This window comes from Podarcis raffonei, chromosome 6 (genome assembly GCF_027172205.1).
Source record: "Podarcis raffonei isolate rPodRaf1 chromosome 6, rPodRaf1.pri, whole genome shotgun sequence".
Classification (NCBI taxonomy): Eukaryota; Metazoa; Chordata; class Lepidosauria; order Squamata; family Lacertidae; genus Podarcis; species Podarcis raffonei.
The window spans coordinates 40,898,493-40,920,014 of NC_070607.1; the positions used below are offsets into that span (position 1 = coordinate 40,898,493).

Sequence of the window (21,522 nt, forward strand, 5' to 3'; positions counted from 1 at the left end):
CTCAAGCTCCCCCCATTACGTCTTTACTTGCTGGAGGGATCGCCGGAGCAGGGGGTCTTGCTCCTCTCCCTCCCCTCCCCTCCGCGCCTCGTCTCCGACTTGAGCTTTTGGCAACCTCGCCTCCTCCTCCTGGAACCAGTTTGTTCTGTTGCGGCTGGTAGGTGACGGGAGTGGCGATGGCGGGGGAAAGGCAGTTATAAGGAGGCGTCCCGCTTGCTCTCTATTGGCTCCGGTTTCCCTGCTGCTGCGTCTGCTTCGGAAGGCGTTTCCCCTTCCTGCCCTCGCAGCGTCTCCTGTTGACGTTGGCCAAAGAGGCTCAGGTGGCGCAGGGAGGCGGCGGGTCGGTTCCCCCGCGGCGCTTCTGCGCCAAGGGAAACCTGGGTTCTACTCGCATGGCTTGAGGCGCAGGAGAGAAGGTGTGCGTGTCCCTCCTCGCCCTCGAGCCTAGGAGCTGAAGGAGACCCCGGGGCACCACTCGCGATGGGTGCTGTTGGAGCCACAGGGGCCTGTAGCTGGAAAGATCTTGGAAGTTAAAAGCGTGCGAAATTTATTTAGCCAAGCAATACGTTGCATCGTCTCTCTGGTCCCTCAGGCCTCCACTTTGTGATTGCTTCTGTGGGACAAAGCCACCCAAGTCACAAGGTGAACCCGCATTTCCCCTGAGATGTAGTCATATAGCAGATAATATGGTTTAGGATTCCCACCTAATCCAGCCATTCATTGCTGGTTTTAATTAGCAATGGAAATTTGATTTGAAATTTAAGTGAGAAATATCTGTTCTATGAGGGAAAGAAGAATGGCTCTACTTCCGGGAAAAAACACCTGCCTACTCCTCATTTTGCTTGCCCCGGTGCCCCTTTTTTGACATTTGGATAGTCAGCCTTAGTTAAAGCCTCACCTATTTCATTGTGTCATTCTCTCCATGCAATTGTCTCTGGGTTTGAATATGACGGCCAGATCTTCCCTCACAGGGAGTTGGCTCCTGATATTGAAGGTAGTACAGTCAGTACATGAACTTTCATGAGGGTGTTTTCCATGGGACACGAGTGCATTGTTAATGAATCTGTCCTAAACAACCAAAATATGACAGGATAGTGCCCAAGCTTTTGACTTCTCAGGCTAGATTAACCTGGTGCTCTGTAGATTTGGACTGTAACTCCCATCAGTCCCAGCTACCACAGCTGTGCTGGCAGTGTTGCGGATGGGAATTGTAGTCCAGAACTTATGGAGGGCACCAGGTTGGGGAGGCTGGGCTAGATGGTAAACAAAGCAGGGGGTTAGCTGCTAGTGCTTATATAGCACTTCAGAGAGCTCAGAGCATTTTACTTGGAATCTCTCAATAATCCTTACAACAACTCTGCCAGGTAGATCAATATTACTATCTCCATCTTGCAGGTGGAGAATAGGGGGTGAAGATGAGAGATTGTGGCTTGCATAAAGACACCTAGTGATTTAGCGATGGAGGTGATATTTGGAAACTTTGAAAGGGAAGCCAAATCAGAGAGTTAAGGGAAGGGGTTGACTGTTGGCCTGAGGGAAGGAGTTTGCTGCTGACACTGAACAGAGAACAAGGTAAAAAGGGTGGACAGAGGGCCATGGGCTACGGATGCCAAGGAAGTTGTGTGTGTGCTGAATTTCATGTGGTGGGTTGTATTCAACTATCTTTTATTCAGAGTAGGCGTCTTAAAATTAATGGCTGCAATTAACTTAGGTCCAGTAATTTAAGCGAGTACAAGTTAATTACTCTGAGTAAACGGTAGGTGACGGCAACCCAGTGATTTGAAATAATCAACCAGAGAAATGGTCAGCTAAAGATCAGAAGTGGGACCTGCATTTACTGCAGTGGGATATTACACCCAAATCAACTTTTTCAACTCCAGACACTTCACTGTATCCCAAATTTTGGTTGGAAACCAAGGTGTCACATATGGAAAATAAGTGCCAGTGGCTGTGGTCAGGATTCTTACATTGGTTCCAACCCTTGATGTTCTTATAGGGACCACATATTCTCTCCCACTCTATGTGTAAATGGGGTTTGCATACAATTCATGCAAGTTTAAAAAATGGGGTGGATGTATTATATAAGTCCTACTCATACAGGTGTGTCCTGTTGGGAGAAAAGAGTGCAAGGCTCACTCCCACACATTGCCGTGTACTAACTGGTTACCTGAACTATGTGTGAGGTAGCTCATGGATGTAAAGATTCTGTGTGACCCATTGGCTTCGTTTGGACTATTTTTCTGGGCTTCCGAAACTGTGGTTCGGCCCAAAGTGGGGGAAGTCTATCTTAATAGTTTGTGAACTTGGGAAATAGCAATGGGATAGAGGGAACTGTATTTGTTTTGACCCTCTTTTCCTCTTCAGTGTGGATTTTTTTCATGTTTAATAGTGTGTCTGTTCAGCACTTCATTTCTGACTTTTACTAAGCCTGAGTTCCCTATTATATCTGGAGAATTTTGGATTATTGTCAGATATTATCCTGGTTGCTAACTAGCTGACAGATTTACACAGTTTTGGACCCACAACTCTGGCTTTTTGTAAATTAGAAATGAAGCAGAACAGTGGAAAGAGTGTAGGTATTTCGCCCTGGCTCATGCTCCTAATTTAATAAACCATAGTTTTTGAAACCTGGAACAATTATCTGAACTAGGCCATTGTACCCAGCAACAGATCCCAGCACTTTGGTAGAACCATGCTGAGGTTTCCCCAATACCCAGTACTGAGTTCCAGTGAATACAAACCCTTAAAGAGCATAGTGTCTTATAGCGTTATCATTTGCTATTGCATCATTTAAAAATATATACTCTTGATTTACATTTCTAGGTGTAACACGTGAGAGAGTGAGTGATGGCTGCTCTTAGTGGCTCAAGAAACTGTCTTTTAACTAGATTGACATCTTTGGCCTGTTGGGGAAAGTGCATTAATCCTTACAAGTTTTCCAGTGAAGCATTGAACAGACACCAGCATCAAGTGACTAAGTGCCAATCATGGAACAAAAGTAAAAACAGAAGGTGCTACTTAATGACTGAAAGTTCCAACACCTACAGTAACCTCATTAATAAAAGTCAAGTGCGGCTTTTGAACCCTAAGAATGCAGGAATTTTCAACGTTGCACACAGCTGTTCTAGGAGGCCTTGTATTTTCTCTGAGCAAAGGGCAAGAGGACTTTCTTTTCAAAAATCTCGACACTTGACTGCTTCTCACAATGTCCAGTTTCACAGGCCTTTTCACAGATCTTCAGCATTGAAGGCGGCTCCCGTTCCAATCTTGTGGATTCTATTGAAGCCTGTTCAGAAACTATTTGCTGTCATCCTTGGGAGGTAAACATTAATATTGCTCTGCTACACACTATAGCAGTATAGAGTATACTACATTGTTGCAATGTAAATTTAGATGCAAGCTTAATAGGATACTTTGGAAACTTCACATAAGACTGTCTGGCATGCTCATAATGTTGCAAAGGAGCCTTGCAAATACAGTGGTACCTCAGGTTAAGTACTTAATTCGTTCTGGAGGTCCGTACTTAACCTGAAACTGTTCTTAACCTGAAGCACCACTTTAGCTAATGGGGCCTCCTGCTGCTGCCGCGCCGCTGGAGCTCGATTTCTGTTCTCATCCTGAAGCAAAGTTCTTAACCTGAAGCACTATTTCTGGGTTAGCGGAGTCTTTAACCTGAAGCGTATGTAACCTGAAGCGTATGTAACCTTTTTGCGAGAATGACTGCTGATTTTGTGTCTCTGCTCCCCTCCTCTTCTCACCTGTTTTAAAGCCTGGTGAGGTAGCTTGGAAGAACATGTGTAACTTGGATAAAAATGGGTAAAGTACATTCCTATGCTGTTTCCCAAACTGTCCCCCAAAATACGTGAATATTCTACCTCTATCCTCTAGCAAAGGATGCTAGAATAGCATTGTGGTACTTTCTGTTCCCTTGCCCGCCCTCCCAGTACTGAGGGATAATGCCTCCTGGCTCTAGGCACTAGGTTGATAGTACAGTACCACTTTTGATTCCTGTAAAGAGGATGGGGCAGGGCCTGTAGGAAGGAGAGAGTGAGTATTATGCATTCTCAGCCTGGAACCATGATAAATCACACCTCTGTTTCTGTGCTTTCCCATGAAAGCAGCCCCTGCTTTGGGGATATGTTTTGGTTTTTATTGATTTTCATTTACCTTAGCCAAGTTTTAATTACTTGAAAGGCCAACTGCTTCCTTGATTTGAAATCTGCGAAGCACTGTAACACCTCTGAAGTGGAGTATGCAACTCTGTTCATCACTTTGGTGGGAAGGTGGGAATGAAGCAGAAGAAATAAACATGCTTTAAATATGCTTAGTTTGAAATGGCATCAACTTGGTGGCTTCTTGGTGGCAGAGTGTTCTTCCTGTGCTTTTATTTCTATACTGTCTGAGCAGTGCCTTTTTCTCCTAAATGCCACCAGCAGTTAGGCACTTTATTATCCTTTAAAAACATTTCCTCTTTATAATAAAATAAAATTTAGAATGTTTTTAACTGTGTTGCCAAGACACACCTTGTTGTGTAATTTCCACCAAGGAAGTAGTTGCGTCTCTCAAGTTTTTAACAGTGACTCAGCGCAGTGAGTTTCGTTCCTAGCTTGCAGACCAATCGGTTAACGAAATTTGGATCTTGGTAATGCACTTCTAATATTAGGAGCACATCCTCATCTCTAGTCACCTTTTAAAAGGTAATTTGGCTACTAATCTCCAATCTAGATATCATGTGCACATCAGAGGGCTGCTGCAGCACTGTCCCCATGCATGTACTATCCTGCTGAGGAAGCCACACCTTTGCAAACTTCCTGGGAAAGGAGTGGAAGGTTCTCAGAATCTGGGGCACTCCATATATAGGCCTGCGTCGCACTTGGATTTATGAGCGGTGGTAAGGGCATGTGTCTGATGCTTCACCTTGTAAGCTGTTTTTCTGGATTGGAGGTTGAGTAATTTGGGCTTAAGAATAGGTCAATCACAAAGCATGCATCTAGTTTTCTAGTACAGTGGTACCTCAGGTTACAAACTTAATTGGTTCTTAACCTGAGGTACCACTTTAGCTAATGGGGCCTCCCGCTTCTGCCGCGCTGCCAATGCGCAATTTCTATTCTCATCCTGGGGCAAAGTTCTTAACCCAAGGTACTGCTTCCGGGTTAGCGGAGTCTGTAACCCGAGGTGTTTGTAACCCGAGGTACCACTGTATATATATAGTTCGTGATCCAGAAGGTTGAGGCTTGCGGTAGTGCAGTAGAATTTTTGACTTTGAAGAGCTGACTCCTTTACTTCCCCATGCCACGTAACAAAACGCTTTTGAAAATTATCCTCAGTTTTGGAAGTCCTCAGGTTTGCCTTGTGGCATAGAGGGAGGACTTCTGTTTGAGGAAAACAAGTATAAAATCCCCCTTGGAGCTGCTTTTACAGTGCTCTGGATTCTGGCCATAAACTTTACATATTCACTATGCAGGCCAAAGCAGCAAATGATGCTCCACTTGTGCTTTTGCAATATGGATGTTCTGTTGCTGCTCAAGGAACCATCTATTAAATTTAAATTGTATATACAAGTTTGACCCTGTGGAAAACCATTGTGGTATATGTGGTAAATCCCATCCCTTATTAAACCTTTTCTTTGTTATTAAATGAACACATTTTTCTTACTGTAAATAAGGTGTCTCAGTGTTTTGAAACTTGGTTCTTTTTCTTATTATTCTCCAGAGCAGAATGTTGTTTTTTAAAATAGAATATAATAGTTAATGTTTTCTCAGCCTTTAAATATGCATTAGATTTTTGTTTTGGCTTTCCTTTTCCATTCTCAAAGGCTTCATTGTAGCCAGATTTTAGATCTGTAGAAATTAACTTTTAAAAAAAAAAAGTTTAGAAGGAGAATAGCATTAGATTATTTAAACTGCTGTTTGGTTCCTCAAATTTCAATTGAGCAATCTCCCACTTTTTTTTTTTTGTATACAGTGCAACCTCAGGTTATGTACCGTCCTGCTTACGAACGCTTTGGGTAATGAGCTCCACTAACCCAGAAGTAGGTGCTCCTGGTAGCGAACTGTGCCCCGGGATGCGAATGGAAGTCGCGTGGTGGCGGCATGGCGCAAGCGGGAGGCCCCATTAGCGAAAGTGTGCCTCAGGTTAAGAACGGTTTCTGGTTAAGAACGGACCTCCGGATCAAATTAAGTTAGTAACTGGAGGTACGACTATAATATCTTGCCTGGCATTATATTACCTCACTTTTGCTTCCTCTTCATTTGAAATGGAAGTTCTTTCTGTACAAACATGTGCATGCTACGTAGGTACTGCCCCATCTCTCCCTATTCATTTATTTGTTCTTGAAATCCATCTTCTTTTTAAACTCACCTTCTCAGCCTATGACTCGCCTTAACCTGGACAGCTTAAAAGCTGCCTGATCCACCTATGGGTTTAATATGTACAAAAGCAAGACTTTATGTAGATCCCTAGCTTTGTGGGCATCTGTATGCATAAATGGGTCCTGGGTTCCTGTCCAGCTGTGGATATGTGCACATAACCTTTTAATTCCCAAATATGATGCTGCCCATTTGTTTAATGAGAGTGATGGTGGTTCCACACTCTCTGTTTGCCATATCTTCCTCCTGTTCACTTCCCATTCAGCTTTCCTCCTTCCCTACACCAGCTCTCTCCCTCACCCCTCCTTGTTGTGCTTATGCACAGCCCTCAGCTGCCTTTCCTCATCTCTCAGACTCCTCATAACGCACAGCTAACCAATCTCCTTAGTTTGGGAGGCCCCACACTCTCTAGGTGTCAGAGACCAAGCTGAGGAGTACTGCTCTGGGGAGGAGTGGTGGGACCCTCCCCCTGCTCCTGGTCAGGATCCTGAAGCTGCCCTGGAGCAGTAAAGATTTGGAACAGTGGTTTGCAGAGGGGCATAGTTCTGACGACGAAAGTTGGGAAGAACTGGGGGGTGAACAGCAAAGCTCTCTCACTGGAAAGTATTCAGCATATCAGTCCAAGGTCACGTAGAGCAGATAAGATGGCTACACAAAAAGCATGGTGGTTGCAAGATGGAAGTGACTGGGGGGAAGTGGGGGGAAGCCTTAATTGGGAACACCTTCCATTCTGATAATGAATGCTTTGTTCTTTTGCTGTGATCATTAAAGACTCTTTAAATGGTAAGGGACTCTTTGCTTTGTCCTGCTTATCTACGGGCAAAGGGGGGGAGGAAGCCAAGTCCCCGGAGCCTGACACCGGGTTAACCAGAAAACCTCCCTAATTCTCCATTTCTCTCATGTGTACAAGAATGTGCAGCATATCCGTTTTACTCTTGTAGAGTGAGGTATCAAAGTGAACATTGCTGCAGCCTCATAGCTTGTTGTATCTGTGTCACATTAAACCATAGCTAAAGACAACTAACAATGTTAACTATGGTTTAATGTGAGCACTCCGCATGTTAGTATATGCCACTGAAAAGGTTTTGCTCTGCTCTTTTTCTGTTTCTGCTGCTGCTATGCTTACAGGAAAGAGAGCCTGGCTTGTTGTTATGTCCAAACCCAGGCCTATGGTTTCTTTCTTTCCAAATAAACCATGTGGCAATCAAGGTTTGTTCTTGGCATACCACTTGTGGTTGACACACCATGAGCCTCAGGTTGGGCACTCAAAACAAGCCAGACCATGGTTTGTTTCCTGGTGGCACAGCAGGCAAAAGAACTTTGGGGCATCATGCACTAGCACGCTATTTGTTTGCATTAAGCAGAGAAGCTTGCCTTTAACTCAACCAATTAACTGAATGTGATGCTAGCCTCTTCGGAATGCATCCTGTGGCTTCAGCATGGCAAGTATGGTTTTTAAAAATGGTGATTTTGCACTCTCCTGTTCTACACGCAGGGTGCTGGTAGCATGGCTATACATGCAAGCCTGCCAGGTAGGAAGAACACATTCACTTCTGCTGTTATGTTTTGACATTTATAACACATGCTGGTAGCACTGATGAGGGTGCAGCAGTCGGGGACACTTGCGATTCGCTCTGGCTTCCTCGAACTTTGCTATATTTGTGCCTTACAGGAGCATAAGAAAATGGTGGAGGGCACTTCCTCCAAACAAGAAGGAACTGTTTAAAGAAGCTGCAAGAAGAAATAAATGGAAGATAGCCCTGGGCCTGTGTACTTTAGGACTTGTATTTATCCTGTTTTATTTTACTCACTTGGAAGAGACACCAATCACTGGACGTTCTCGGCTTCTGGTGTTTCGGAAAGACCATTTTGCTGAATTGTCCCAGATGGAGTATTCCATGGTGGGTAGCTGTTCAAAAAAGCAAACAACAACAATAATAATTCCCTTGCCCCACTTTGCAGTAACTGAGATGACTCTCAGTAACAGTTCAGGGTCTCCTGCTATACTACTTGAGACCCTTATTAATGCACAATGCTGATGATTGAAGATGGGAACTTATACGAAGCATATATCCTGTTTTCTGGCCTTCCCACATAGCTGAGGGAATTTTTCTTCCATTTAAGGAGTGTTGGCAGTGCAAGGATTGAGAATATCTGTTTTACTGCTTGTTACATGAGGAAGATGAATATTGCTTGTTAGTAAATAATATATGTATATATAATTGCTGATGTATTCCATGTCATTAGGTCACCTTTTCCGAGTTAAATATTTTGCTCGAGCACATCTTTAAATTTTATTCCCTAAATGGATATCGTACAGCAGGGCATGTCATTTTAGGGGGTGAAATTTAATTTTTGCAAATTTCTTCCATGAGGGGGTCTTAAAAATACGTTTTTGGGTGCGAGGGATTCAAATCTGCTGTTATATTTGCAATTGGACAACATTTAGCTTGCTAAGACTACGTTTGCTTAAGAAGCAAATAAACTGCTTTTGGAAAGCCAAAGAATTTTAATTTTGCCTTCTGAAAGTGTCAGGTAAAATCATAAATATACATAATATAAGTAAACAAGAATAATATTAAAATATAAGTGCTTGGCAGTCATTTTTAAATTATTTCTATGCAATATTACACACATTTTATTTACCAAACAAAATTAGATTAATGTAAGCAAAATATCTTTTGAATTCCCAAGTCATTCTACAACTTTTTAAGCACCCTTCATTTTGGGAATTTGGGAGTTGAAAAATTCATCATGCCCTAATAGTATGGTGGATGTCTCCTCCCCGCTCTGAATTAGATTGTGTCATATATATTTTAATTTGTACTGACCTCTCTTCCATGGATATTCATGCACATTAATGTATCTCTTAATTGCAATTTTACTTGCCTTGAATCGGTCAGTATGCTGCGTCTTCTTTTTCTTCCAGTGGGTCGAAGAATTTAAAAGCAGAATGTTGCCTGAAACGGACCCCCGTTACCAGGAGGTCAAAAAAGTCTTTTTGCATTTGGTTGACAGCAACAAGGATTTTCCAGGATTCTCTGAGTTCAAGTGGACTATCCATGTGGTGGAGGGGCCAGACATTAATGCTGTTGTGCTTCCAGTAAGTAAAAATCAAAAACCAAAGATGAGATGTAACAATTCGGAAAGAAGCAACTGACAGTGCAGTCCTATTGTCCTTGGGAGGACGTCCCAAAGGCCGAAGGATTTTGTGCATCTCCCTCTTGGCAGTGAGAGTGGGGGTGAGGGGGTCTTAGCTCAGAGGCAGAGCATCTCCCTTGCTCTTCCAGATTCAGTCCCTGGCTTCTGCAAGCGGGGCTGGGAATGTCACCAAATCTGAATCCCTGGGGAGCCTCTGCCAGTCAGTGCACACAGTACTGGGCTTGACTTGGTACCGCTGTCCTTCCTCTGCCATTATTGCTTTCACAGTAGAGAGGGCAAAAAGGTGTTGGGGAGAAGAGGAGCTTCTGGGATCCAGCCTCCCCCAATCCACATACACAGGTTGAGAGAAAACATGTCCTGAAGTTTGCGTGCTGATTTTCTCTCCTTTTTTGACCAACGTGCAGGAAAGTCTCCCTTCCTCACCTCACCCCCCAAAAGAAGTGCGCTGATGAAAAGGAGGAATAAAGAAGAAACACAACTTCTCTTTTCCCCTCCATTCTGTCTCTCACCCCCTCTCCCAATTTTTCTGCTCTGCTGGTGCTGGCCTGGCCAAGCTCTAGGTTCACCCCCACCCCCACTTTGGATTGCTCTGTGAAACAATTTGTTTGCAGTATTATTTTTCCTCTCTTTGCCTGCAGAATGGACAACTGTTTGTTTTCACTGGTATGCTATCTGCTGTGTCAGATATCAATGAGCTGTCTTTCATTCTGGGACATGAACTTGCTCATGCTGTTCTGGGACACGGGGTATGTATCCTGTTTTAAAAAGTGACGTTGCCAAAGCCCTCTGAAACTAAACACACGGTCATAGGTGACCAATGTGGAGACCACCATATTTGACTGGAATTACCCAGCGATGCTCACAGCCTGCCTCTTAGGGCTAATAAGCTTTGCTCCAAACTCTGCATCTGTGATGTTAATTGAACTGACATAGTCAGAAGTTAGGGGTGTGTCGTACAACTGAATAGCTCTTTATAGGTCTTCCTTACCCAGGGTTGGTGCTTTCCAGCATCCAGTGCTTCTTCTGCCAGCATTGTGGCTTTATACAGTGTTTCTCCAATTGGATCTCCAGTTGGACTACAACTCCCATAATCCTTAGCTAGCAGGATGTGATGGGAGTTGTAGTCCAGCAACAGCTGGCGAACCAAGTTGGAGAAGTAACAGCAACTTCTGCGTCTTCACGTTTTGTAAAAGGGGTTGGTAGACAGCGCATCGTTTTGAATACAGAAAACCTTAAATATCCATGCGCAAGATGAGGACATAAATAGGTGGTTTTTAAATACTGTTTTCCTTGTTTTAAGGCAGAGAAGGCGAGCCTGATGCATTTTGTGGATTTTGTGCTCCTCATTCTTCTCATAATGATTTGGGCTGTTTGCCCTGTAGACAGCTTAGCGATCGTAGGCCACTGGCTCCAAGCTTGGTTTCAAGAGGTAAGATGATCACCGTTCTACAGAGCATTCATCTAGCTCCTGCATTGGGGGTGTTCTTTGTGGGGGGAGGTCTCTGTATTACAGGACACAATGCTTCATTTAATAGACTATGGACCTGATCTAGCAGTAAACTTACGGTCTTAAGTCAGCTTGCGTGTTGGATCTAAGAAGGGGAAAGAAACTGCAGTTCAGCCTGGGTGAGTAGCTAATTACAAGCCCGGGCTTGCCTTTCCGCCATGGGAAGCAGGTCTTGATCTCACTGTTTTAAAAATAAGACGGAGTTGCAACAAAAGTAGGTCATTTTGTGGGTGTATTATGCATACTGTCATAGGTGTGGTTTGTTTGTTTGTTTTTAAAAAACACCATTGGATTGATTCACCAAAGACACATATATTGCCTTCTAGTTTGTAAACTTCAGACTGTTGTGAGCTGGGAGTCATCGCTAGGAAATGGAAGTACTTTGTTATTTCCCTGGCCGCTGCTCTGAGCCAGTAAACATTTTTCTTATAAATTCATTCTGCTGGCCCTGGACATACTACTGAGTGGAGCATACTTACCTAGAATCAATAATTTAAATTCTACTGTAGCATTCATCACCCACAATGTTCAATCTCTGGAGGATGGCATGCATTTTGCAATAGAACGTCCTTCTCCTTTTATGACTTTGCATTTTTAAAGGTTAGCTTGATGACCCAGAAAACAATTTAAAATGTAATATTGTTCTTCGTACATCTGTTGAGCCAATATTGTGCTATTTTAACATTCTTGGGTGAAATCCACAGATCTCCCCAAGTGATCCGAGAACCTCGGATGCCCTGAGATCCTTCCACTTGGCTTTCTTTCTTTCTTTCTTTCTTTCTTTCTTTCTTTCTTTCTTTCTTTCTCTTTTGCTCCGTGCTACAAGGCTCATTAACCAGGAACTGAGAAGAGAATAAATGGTCCTGCTCTCCCTGCAAAGTTTCTTATTACACTTGAACTTCCTGCCAGTCAGGAATAAAATCAAGAGATGTAGGAAAAGGCAGTTCAGTAACCTAACCTAAAATGGCTGAGGGAACTGTCAGGATGATCAATGATACTTCAGCACCAGGCTTGCTTTATAGTACACAAGTTGCCAAACCCAGTTCTTCGCTCTCTGTCACATTTGGCAGTTTCTTTCCCTTCACATTCCAGAAGTGTAAAATGCCTGTGGTAGCTCTTTTCTTTTTAAAAAGGGAGGTGCCAGGAAAACTTCTGAGGTTGCAGAAACATGGTGATTTTATTCTTGCTGTTTCTTGGTTTCCACAGCTGTCTGGGCTGGGTACAGTGCTGCTCCCTCTAGCAATATTCCATATTATCCTCTCAAGTAAATGTTGTAACTTTGTATTATCACTCTGACAACTGGAAGTCAATACGCCACATAATTAAATGTGATCTCTGGTGACCCACAAGGCACTGAGCAAGACCATTTTGCGGTACCTCTTTGAAAAGATCGGCTTCTCAAATTAAAATTTTTTATTTCATTTGGTAGTGTTCATAAACCACCTTTTGTTGTGAAAAATAAGGTGGTTTACAAAATAAAACCGCTACAGTAAAGTAACAATATAACATAGTTAGTGCCTTGGAATAACCGTGTGGCCAGGTAGTTTTTTTTACCAACCGGTGAAAATGTGTTATTGCAAGATTAGGTAAAGGTAAAGGTACCCCTGCCCGTACGGGCCAGTTGTGTCCGACTCTGGGGTTGCGCGCCCATCTCGCTTAAGAGGCCGGGGGCCAGCGCTGTCCGAGGACACTTCCGGGTCACGTGGCCAGCGTGACGAAGCTGCTCTGGCGAGCCAGCACCGGCGCAGCACACGGAAATGCCATTTACCTTTCCGCTAGAAAGCGGTACCTATTTATCTACTTGCACTTGGGGGTGCTTTCGAACTGCTAGGTGGGCAGGAGCTGGGACCGAACGATGGGAGCTCACCCCGCCGCGGGGATTCGAACCGCCGACCATGCGATCGGCAAGTCCTAGGCGCTGAGGTTTTACCCACAGCGCCACCCGCGTCCCATTGCAAGATTAATACATGATTAATACAAGATTTGAAAAACTGCATCCTCAGAGTACTGAATTAAAAAGATCCCAATTCCACTATTGTCAGTGACACTCTGGAAGGGGAGTAAGTTTATGAAACCTGTGGTCCATGCAAAATATGAGGTATTTCAAATACAGTTGGAAATATGGTATCAATTCAAATGGACTTTGGTCCATTACAGAACTAGAGCAAGGGCCCCTGTGGCCCTGCAGGTGGTTCCTGACCATTGGGCATGCAGACTGGGGCTGATGGGAGTTGGAGTCTATCCACATCTGTAGGCCCCATGTGCTCCCCGTGCCTGTAGGGTTAAAACGAAATGAAATTTGGCAGTATTGTCAAATATCAGGCGGAAAAATCAGGGTTTTTGTTTGTTTTAAAAAGGAACAAAAGTGGAAACTGAATAAACTCTATTACAGCTGAGGAGAGTCTTGAGGCTGTAATAAGGCATGTCCATCTTTCATATCCACAATTTACTTTCAGCTGGGCTACTACACAGAAAACCTGCTATCCAAGTTTTTTTTGCTGTCATAATTGCAGTGTGAAGCATTACAATGTGTGGGTAATTTCCCATGACATTTTGGGAACTGGGTGGCAGGTAGATTGGAGCTGGGCAGGGCTTTCCTTGGGGCGAGACAGTGCCTCTTCTACAGTCATCCTAAGTTGTTACCATCCGCCCTCATCACTGCTCTCTCTGACTTCGATCTCTGTGCTCTGCTGTCACCGCCAGTCGTTGGTTTACACTGTATTATAATTCATGGATATTTGCATTACATTTTGCATTGAAAAGCTTTAATATGAGGGGGAAAGCACTCTGCATATGCTCCGAGGTGCTTTTTTCCTTAAGACCTCCGCCATGGATTTAAAGGTGAACACACATACTGCGGTGCCTCAGTGTTTTTTGTAACCATCTGTAAAATGGGACCAATGACAGCTAAATGGTCTAAATGCAATAAAGCACATAGAGCAATTGGACTTGATTTGTTTACAAGAAACACATGTGATAAGGTCACACAGGAAGCTACTGAGTAATAAAAAATTAGGACAGGAATTTATTTCATCGGATAAAGTTAAAAAAAGAGGAGTGGTTCTCTATGCAAAGGAGAGTCTATCACCTAAATTTATATTTAAAGATGATCAAGGAAGATTGATAGCAATTGAAATTCAAACACAAGGAGAAATTTTTTTGATAATAGGTATTTACGCACCAAATGAAGGGAAATCGGAATTCTTTGAAAAGCTACATGAAATATTGATGGAATATTTGGACTATAATATGATTTTGATGGGAGACATGAATGGCGTAGTGTCTACAAATATGGATAAGGCACAAAGACAAATAGTTACTAAGGATGGAAGACTACCAAAAACCGTTTTTAATATGACTGAAAATATGGACTTAATTGATATCTGGAGAACGAAGAACCTTCTGGAAAGAGAGGGAACTTTCTTCTCCGAGGCTAAAATGACATGGACAAGAATTGACCAAATCTGGGTGACCAGAGGAATGGCTCCGAAGATAAGCAAAGTTGAAATTTGCCCTAAGACTAGTTCTGACCATAACGCTGTGAAGATGGAAATGAAATTGATGCCATCTGGTTCCTTTAGATGGAGGATGAATGACTCTTTGTTTAGGAATGATGAATTTACCAAAAAGGCCCAAAAAACTTTGAGAGATTATTTTGAGATTAACATGAATACAACAGTGGAAAAAAGAGTAATCTGGGACGCAAGTAAAGCCGTCATGAGAGGATTTTTGATACAACAAAATGCAATTAAGAAGAGAATGCAAAATGAGAAAAAAGATAAAATTCTGGAAAGAATAAAGGAAGGAGAGAAGAAATTGAGGGCGAAACCAAAGTCTCAGGAGATTTTGAAAGAAATAAAGTTATACCAAGTACAATATATGAAAATGATGAATCAGGAAATAGAATGGAAGATTAAACAGATGAGACAAAAGACATTTGAATCAGCAAATAAGTGTGGGAAGCTGTTGGCCTGGCAACTGAAAAAAAGACAAAAACTTAATACTATTATGAATTTGGAAATGGAAGGAAAGAATATACAAAATCCAGTGGAAATTAGAAAGTGTTTCCAGAGGTATTTTAAACAAGTATATACACAGGAGAAACAGAAAGAAATGGATATTGACAAATTTTTGAAAATAAATGGACTACAAAAAATTTCCCAAGAAAACAAATTAATGCTGAATTATAAAATAACGGAACAGGAGGTAGAAGGGGCCATTCAGAATATGCAATTAGGTAAATCTCCAGGACCGGATGGACTGACTTCTAGATATTACAGATCTTTGAAAGAATGGTTAATACAACCTTTAAAGGACGTTTGTAATGAAATAGATAGATAGATTCTTTATTGTCATTACACACGTGCAACATTGCACAAGTGCAACGAAATTGGATGCCATCCCTTAAAAACAACAAAAGCAAAACAACAACAACAACCAACAAACCACATTCCAGCCACACCCACACCCATCAATCTCCCAGGTCACACTATCGAGTTACAGCATTCAAAAGGGCCACAGCTCTCGGGTAAAAACTGTTTTTCAGTCTATTTGTCCTTGACTTGATGTTTCTATATCTCCTGCCAGAAGGCAGTAGTGCAAACAGACTGTATCCCGGGTGAGATGAATCCTGCAGGATGTTGTTTGCTTTCCTAAGACAACGGGAACCGTACAATTCTTCCAAAGATGGGAGAGGTTGACCAATAATCCTTTGTGCTGTAGTTATGACCTTCTGGAGCACCTTCCTCTCCCTAGCTGTACAACTGGAGAACCAAGCACAAATACAGTATGTAAGAATGCTCTCTATGGAGCCTCGGTAGAAGGACACCAGCAGTCTCTCACTCAGATTGTTCTTCTTTAAAAGTCTGAGGAAATAAATTCTCTGCTGGGCCTTCTTCACCAGAGCAGTGGTATTTGCGCTCCAAGTCATGCCCTGATCGATAGTTACTCCCAAAAACCTGAATTCCGCCACCCTCTCCACCCGTTCCCCATTGATATGCAAGGGCTGAATGTCCGCCTTTTTTTTCCTGTAATCCACCACTAATTCCTTGGTCTTAGCCGTATTAAGAGCCAGATTGTTCTCTCCACACCAAACACAGAGCCGCTCCACCTCGTCCCGATAGGCGGACTCATCCCCTCCTGAAATGAGCCCTACCACCGTAGTGTCATCAGCAAACTTGATGATTTTGTTGCTGGAATAGGTGGCTGTACAGTCATACGTATAGAGAGCATAGAGCAGGGGACTCAACACACAACCCTGTGGTGAGCCGGTGTTAAGGCTAAGGGCTGTGGACATATGTGACCCTACTCTAACCCTCTGAGAACGTTCTGACAAAAAATCCAAAACCCAGAGACAGGTGGAGTTGGAAAGTCCAATCGCCTCTAGCTTGGACACCAGTCTATGGGGGAGGATAGTGTTAAAAGCTGAGCTAAAGTCCACAAACAGCAGCCTCACATAACTCCCCGGCTGCTCCAGATGGGACAGAGCAGCATGGAGAGTGGTGGTGATAGCGTCCTCTGTGGATCTATTTGCCCTGTATGCAAACTGGTAGTTGTCAAAAGTTGATGGAAGACAGGAAATAATATGACGGCGCATCAGTTTCTCAAAACACTTCATGATGATTGGAGTCAGTGCAACTGGTCTGTAGTCGTTCAAACTACTGATTGTGGATTTTTTAGGCAGAGGGACAATAGTTGACGACTTCAGGCAGGGTGGGACAATAGACTGGTGTAAGGACTTGTTGAAGATCTTAGTAAAGACCCTCGCCAGCTGATCCGCACAGCCCTTCAACACCTTTCCAGTGATGCCATCAGGTCCAGCCGCCTTCCTCGGATTCACCATCCTCAATACCTTTCTCACCTCATGCTCCTCTACCGTGAATGAGGGGCCCCTATGGGCTGGTGGCTGTAATACCGGCGTCTCAGGTGGCTCCTTCTCGAAGCGAGCAAAGAAGAGGTTAAGCTCCTCCGCCAGCAAAGGGTCACCGTCGACAGCACCAAGGTTAGGTTTGTAGTTGGTAATGTGCTGAATCCCCTGCCACATCTGTCTTGTGTTGTTGCTCCTTAAATTGTCCTCAATCCTCAGCCTATAATCCCGTTTTGCCTGTCGAATACCCCTCTTCAAGTTTGCTCTTGCCACACTGTAAAGCTGCACCTCGCCTGACCTGAAAGCCCTGTTCCTTTCCCGCAACAGGCCCTGGACCTCTCTATTCATCCAGGATAATGGATGGGAAAAGGGCGCCAGAGTCGTGGAAGGAAGCGTACATCACACTTATACCGAAAACAGAGACTGAAAAGACGCAGCTTAAGAACTACCGCCCCATATCACTGCTCAATGTGGATTACAAAATTTTTGCAGACATTTTGGCTAAAAGATTAAAAAAGGTGTTAGTAGAAGAAATCCATAAAGATCAAGCGGGTTTTCTCCCGGGTAGACATTTGTCTGATAACACAAGGAATATAATCAACATTTTAGAAAAGTTACAAGTGAAGATCAATACTAAGGCATTTTTGATTTTTGTGGACGCGGAGAAAGCCTTTGGCAATATTTCCTGGAGTTTTATGAAGAGGAATTTATTGGGGATGGGGGTTGGTCAAGGTTTTGGAAACTGTATAGGTGCAATTTACTCAGAACAAAAGGCCAAATTAATTGTGAACAATGTAGTGACGGAAGAATTTAAGATTGAGAAAGGAATACGACAAGGTTGCCCAATCTCCCCATTGCTTTTTATATCAGTCCTGGAAGTTTTGTTAAATATGATTAGAAGGGACCAATTGGTAAAAGGTATACAAGTGGGAGCCAAACAGTACAAATTGAAAGCATTTGCAGATGATTTGGTATTGACTTTACAGGAGCCAGAATCAAGCACTAAAAGAGTATTAGAATTGATACAAGAATTTGGTCAGGTAGCAGGTTTTAAGTTGAATAAGATGAAAACTAAAGTTTTAGAGAAAAGTCTAACTGAGATTGAGAGAGATAAGTTTCAGAAGGAGACAGGATTGATATTGGTTAAGAAAGTGAAATATTTAGGGGTAAACATGACTGCTAAGAATGTGAATTTATTTAAAGATAATTATGAAAAATGTTGGTCTGAAGTGAAAAAAGACTTAGAAATATGGTCAAATTTGAAGTTATCGCTGTTAGGCCGAATTGCTGTTATAAAAATGAATGTATTGCCAAAAATGTTGTTTTTATTTCAAACACTGCAAATTTTGGATAAAATGGACTGTTTCAAGAAGTGGCAGAGAGATATCTCTAGATTTGTCTGGCAGGGCAAGAAGCCTCATATAAAATTTAAGATATTAACAGATGCGAAAGAAAGAGGTGGATTTGCCCTGCCAGACTTTAAACTTTATTATGAATCAGCCGCATTTTGCTGGCTGAGAGAATGGATGCTTCTTGAAAACACTGATGTGTTGGATTTGGAAGGTTTCAATAATGTATTTGGTTGGCATGCATATCTGTGGTATGATAAGGTTAAAGCACATAAAGCGTTTAAAAGCCACATTGTTAGAAAAGCACTGTTTAATGTTTGGATAAGATATAAGGATTTGCTAGAAAATAAAACCCCAAGATGGTTGTCACCAATGGAAGCAAAGGCCCAGAAAAAACTTAATATGGAGACTAAATGGCCGAAGTATTGGGAGATTTTGGAACAAGAGGGAGACAGACTAAAATTGCAGAGTTTTGAAAAATTAAAAAATAGAGTGTGAGACTGGCTCCATTACTATCAAATAATGGAGGCATATAATTCGGACAAAAAAATTGGTTTCCAGGTGGAAAAATCCAAATTGGAAACAGAACTGCTAGACTCTAAAGTTAAGAATTTGTCAAGAATGTATAACTTGCTGTTGAAATGGAATACTCAAGATGAAATGGTGAAATCAGCTATGATTAAATGGGCACAAGATGTTGGACATAATATTATGATGGCTGACTGGGAACAGTTATGGACCACTGGTATGAAATTTACGGCATGTAATGCCTTAAAAGATAATTTAATGAAAAAGATCTATAGGTGGTACATAACACCAGTCAAGCTTGCAAAAATTTACCATTTGCCAGATAATAAATGCTGGAAGTGTAAGGAGACAGAAGGTACTTTCTTTCACCTTTGGTGGACATGCCCAAAGATCAAGGCATTCTGGGAGATGATCTATAATGAAATGAAAAAGGTATTTAAATATACCTTCCTGAAGAAATCAGAGGCTTTTCTCCTGGGCATGGTCGGCCAATTGGTGCCAAAGAAGTATAGAATTTTCTTTATGTATGCTACAACAGCAGCAAGAATACTTATTGCAAAGTATTGGAAGACGCAAGATCTACCCACCAGGGAAGAATGGCAGATGAAACTGATGGACTACATGGAAATGGCGGAAATGACTGGCAGAATCTGAGACCAGGGAGAAGAGTCGATGGAAGAAGATTGGAAAAAATTTAAAGTATATTTTAAAAAGTATTGTAAAATTCATGAATGTTAGAAAGATGCTGGAATGAACCTACATGGTCTTAGCAGAAAGGTTATAAAGAATTAAGTTAAAATGGATTGTTGATGGGTTAAAGTGTAAAATTTAAGGTTAAATTGCGTCAAGATAAACTATGGAATAAAATTTGAAAAAGAGGGAAAGGACTTGCTGAAACAATTATGAATTAAGAATACAAAAAGGGAGGTGTGAGGAAGTCATGGAAATAAGTAAATGAAAGATAAAGATATGAAAATACTGGATGTTATTGTTTTTAAATGTTATTGTTTAGCTGTATTGTTTTTGGGTTTTCTTTTTTTCTTTTCTAGCATTGTATTTTTCTGCATTTTTGAAGTATTGTAATTTATTATTATTATTATTATTATTATTACTGTTCGTTTTTCTTTCTTTGTAATTGTTAAACTTCAATAAATATTTTTTTTTAAAAAAATGTTTCTTTATCTGTATCTGATGTGTCTGCAGTATACATCACTGCTTTTATTATCAAAACCCATCTGGCTGCATGCATTTTAGTTTCCCCCTTTCACCTGTGGCTAGCTCTGGCCTCTTGTCATTATTTGCCAGGCCATGCAAATACTCCCCGCTTAGCTGCACCCACTACTTCAATCTATAAAACACTGGAGCACGTGCTATCATTCTGTCTACTGTAGACCAGAGAGAGAAAAAAGTGAAGAAGCACCGCTGGCATGCATGGCTTTTATTGGAACCAAACTCTAGAACGCAGCAGGTCCTCAGCTATGCTGCTAATGCAACTGCTGATGTAGCTGCTTCCTAAATTCCCAAGGAAAAATGTACATCTACAGCCTCTTCTCTAAGCCCTTTGCAGAAAGAGTAGGAGGGGGAATGCTTCTGCTGAAACTTGTCTGTTTGTTGCATGTAAGTTAGGAAAATGCATACTTTAGTTTCAGAAACTGGCAAGAACAAAGTTCTGATCTCTCTTTCCTTTCCCTACTAGTTGCTGTTCAACAGGCCATATAGCAGGACATTGGAAGCGGAGGCTGACAAAATTGGGCTTTGGTTTGCTGCTAAGGTAATAATAGTTTTTGGCAACAGAATAGAAAAAGTTCCTTTGCTTCATTTTAAGTAGACAGTGTTTTTCACAAATGGTTTTCTGTGTATAGTTGTAACACCTTAAATAAATGGGTCTTTCCCTTGCCGTCTGCTGTATTAGGGTTTTAGTCTTGTTTTAAATGTATTTGCTGTTTTGTGTTTTTAAATGTTTTTGATTGTCTTGTGTGTAAACCGCTTGGAATGTGATTAAGAAAAATGATATTATGAATAATAATTTGGGATTTCAGTATGAGGCTCATCAAAATGCAAAAAATCCTTACCATTTCATATGTACAGGAATGGGATAACTGTCCCACCACCGCCATCTAGTGTTAGTATTATTATTAGAATTTATTATTAGAACACACACAAGCTAGTTAGCTTGACTGCTGGGAGAGGAACAAAGTTAGTGGACCACATATTTTCACAGGCATTTTTGCGAACAGTGCTGTTCACAAGAACTTTTATTCCTCTGGGTGAAAATCCATCAAGCTTCTTTCTAGGGTTGACAATATTGCCAATGCTTATTGGTTTGTTACAATTATTTATATTTGGCCTTTGAGAATACAGAAAAGTAGGAAGAATTCATGCCCAAAGGAGAGAATGATGCTTCAGCATGTACTTAAAGGGTGTCTGGATGAGGGAAAACGGCCTTTATCATATTTATTTGCTTGTTTGCTTTTTTACCTCACTTTCCTCCATTCTGCAACAAAGGGCAGCTTCATATAACAAATTGTTTAAACTACCCTTTTCAATGAAATATAAAACATAAATAACAAATTACTCCCTTATAATAGATACCACAGTGCAGCTGCTTTATTAGCCATAGGCGCTGGCTTCTGAGGGCTGAGACACTTCCTCCCCTCCCCCATGTGTTTTGTGTTTTTGGAGTGGACCAGGAGCCCTCAATGTTCAGAGGGCTGCATGCACCATGTCAGGATGTTGCACAAC

The 21,522-nt window shown here is 41.9% G+C and overlaps 1 protein-coding gene across 2 annotated transcripts in view; it reads left to right on the forward strand.

Moving 5' to 3' along the window:
- The first annotated feature begins 1,306 nt into the window (after positions 1-1,306).
- Positions 1,307-21,522, forward strand: part of OMA1 (OMA1 zinc metallopeptidase) — a 35,950-nt gene continuing 15,734 nt past the window's right edge. The window contains exons 1-6 of one of the 2 annotated variants that reach the window (XM_053392272.1): positions 1,308-3,320; positions 8,041-8,269; positions 9,298-9,471; positions 10,169-10,276; positions 10,831-10,959; positions 20,477-20,551. In XM_053392272.1, the coding sequence (XP_053248247.1) occupies positions 2,848-3,320; positions 8,041-8,269; positions 9,298-9,471; positions 10,169-10,276; positions 10,831-10,959; positions 20,477-20,551 (1,188 nt within the window). In that variant the 5' untranslated portion in view covers positions 1,308-2,847. Of the gene's footprint in view, positions 3,321-8,040; positions 8,270-9,297; positions 9,472-10,168; positions 10,277-10,830; positions 10,960-20,476; positions 20,552-21,522 lie in introns of both variants that reach the window. The other variant, XM_053392273.1, reaches the window with a different exon arrangement.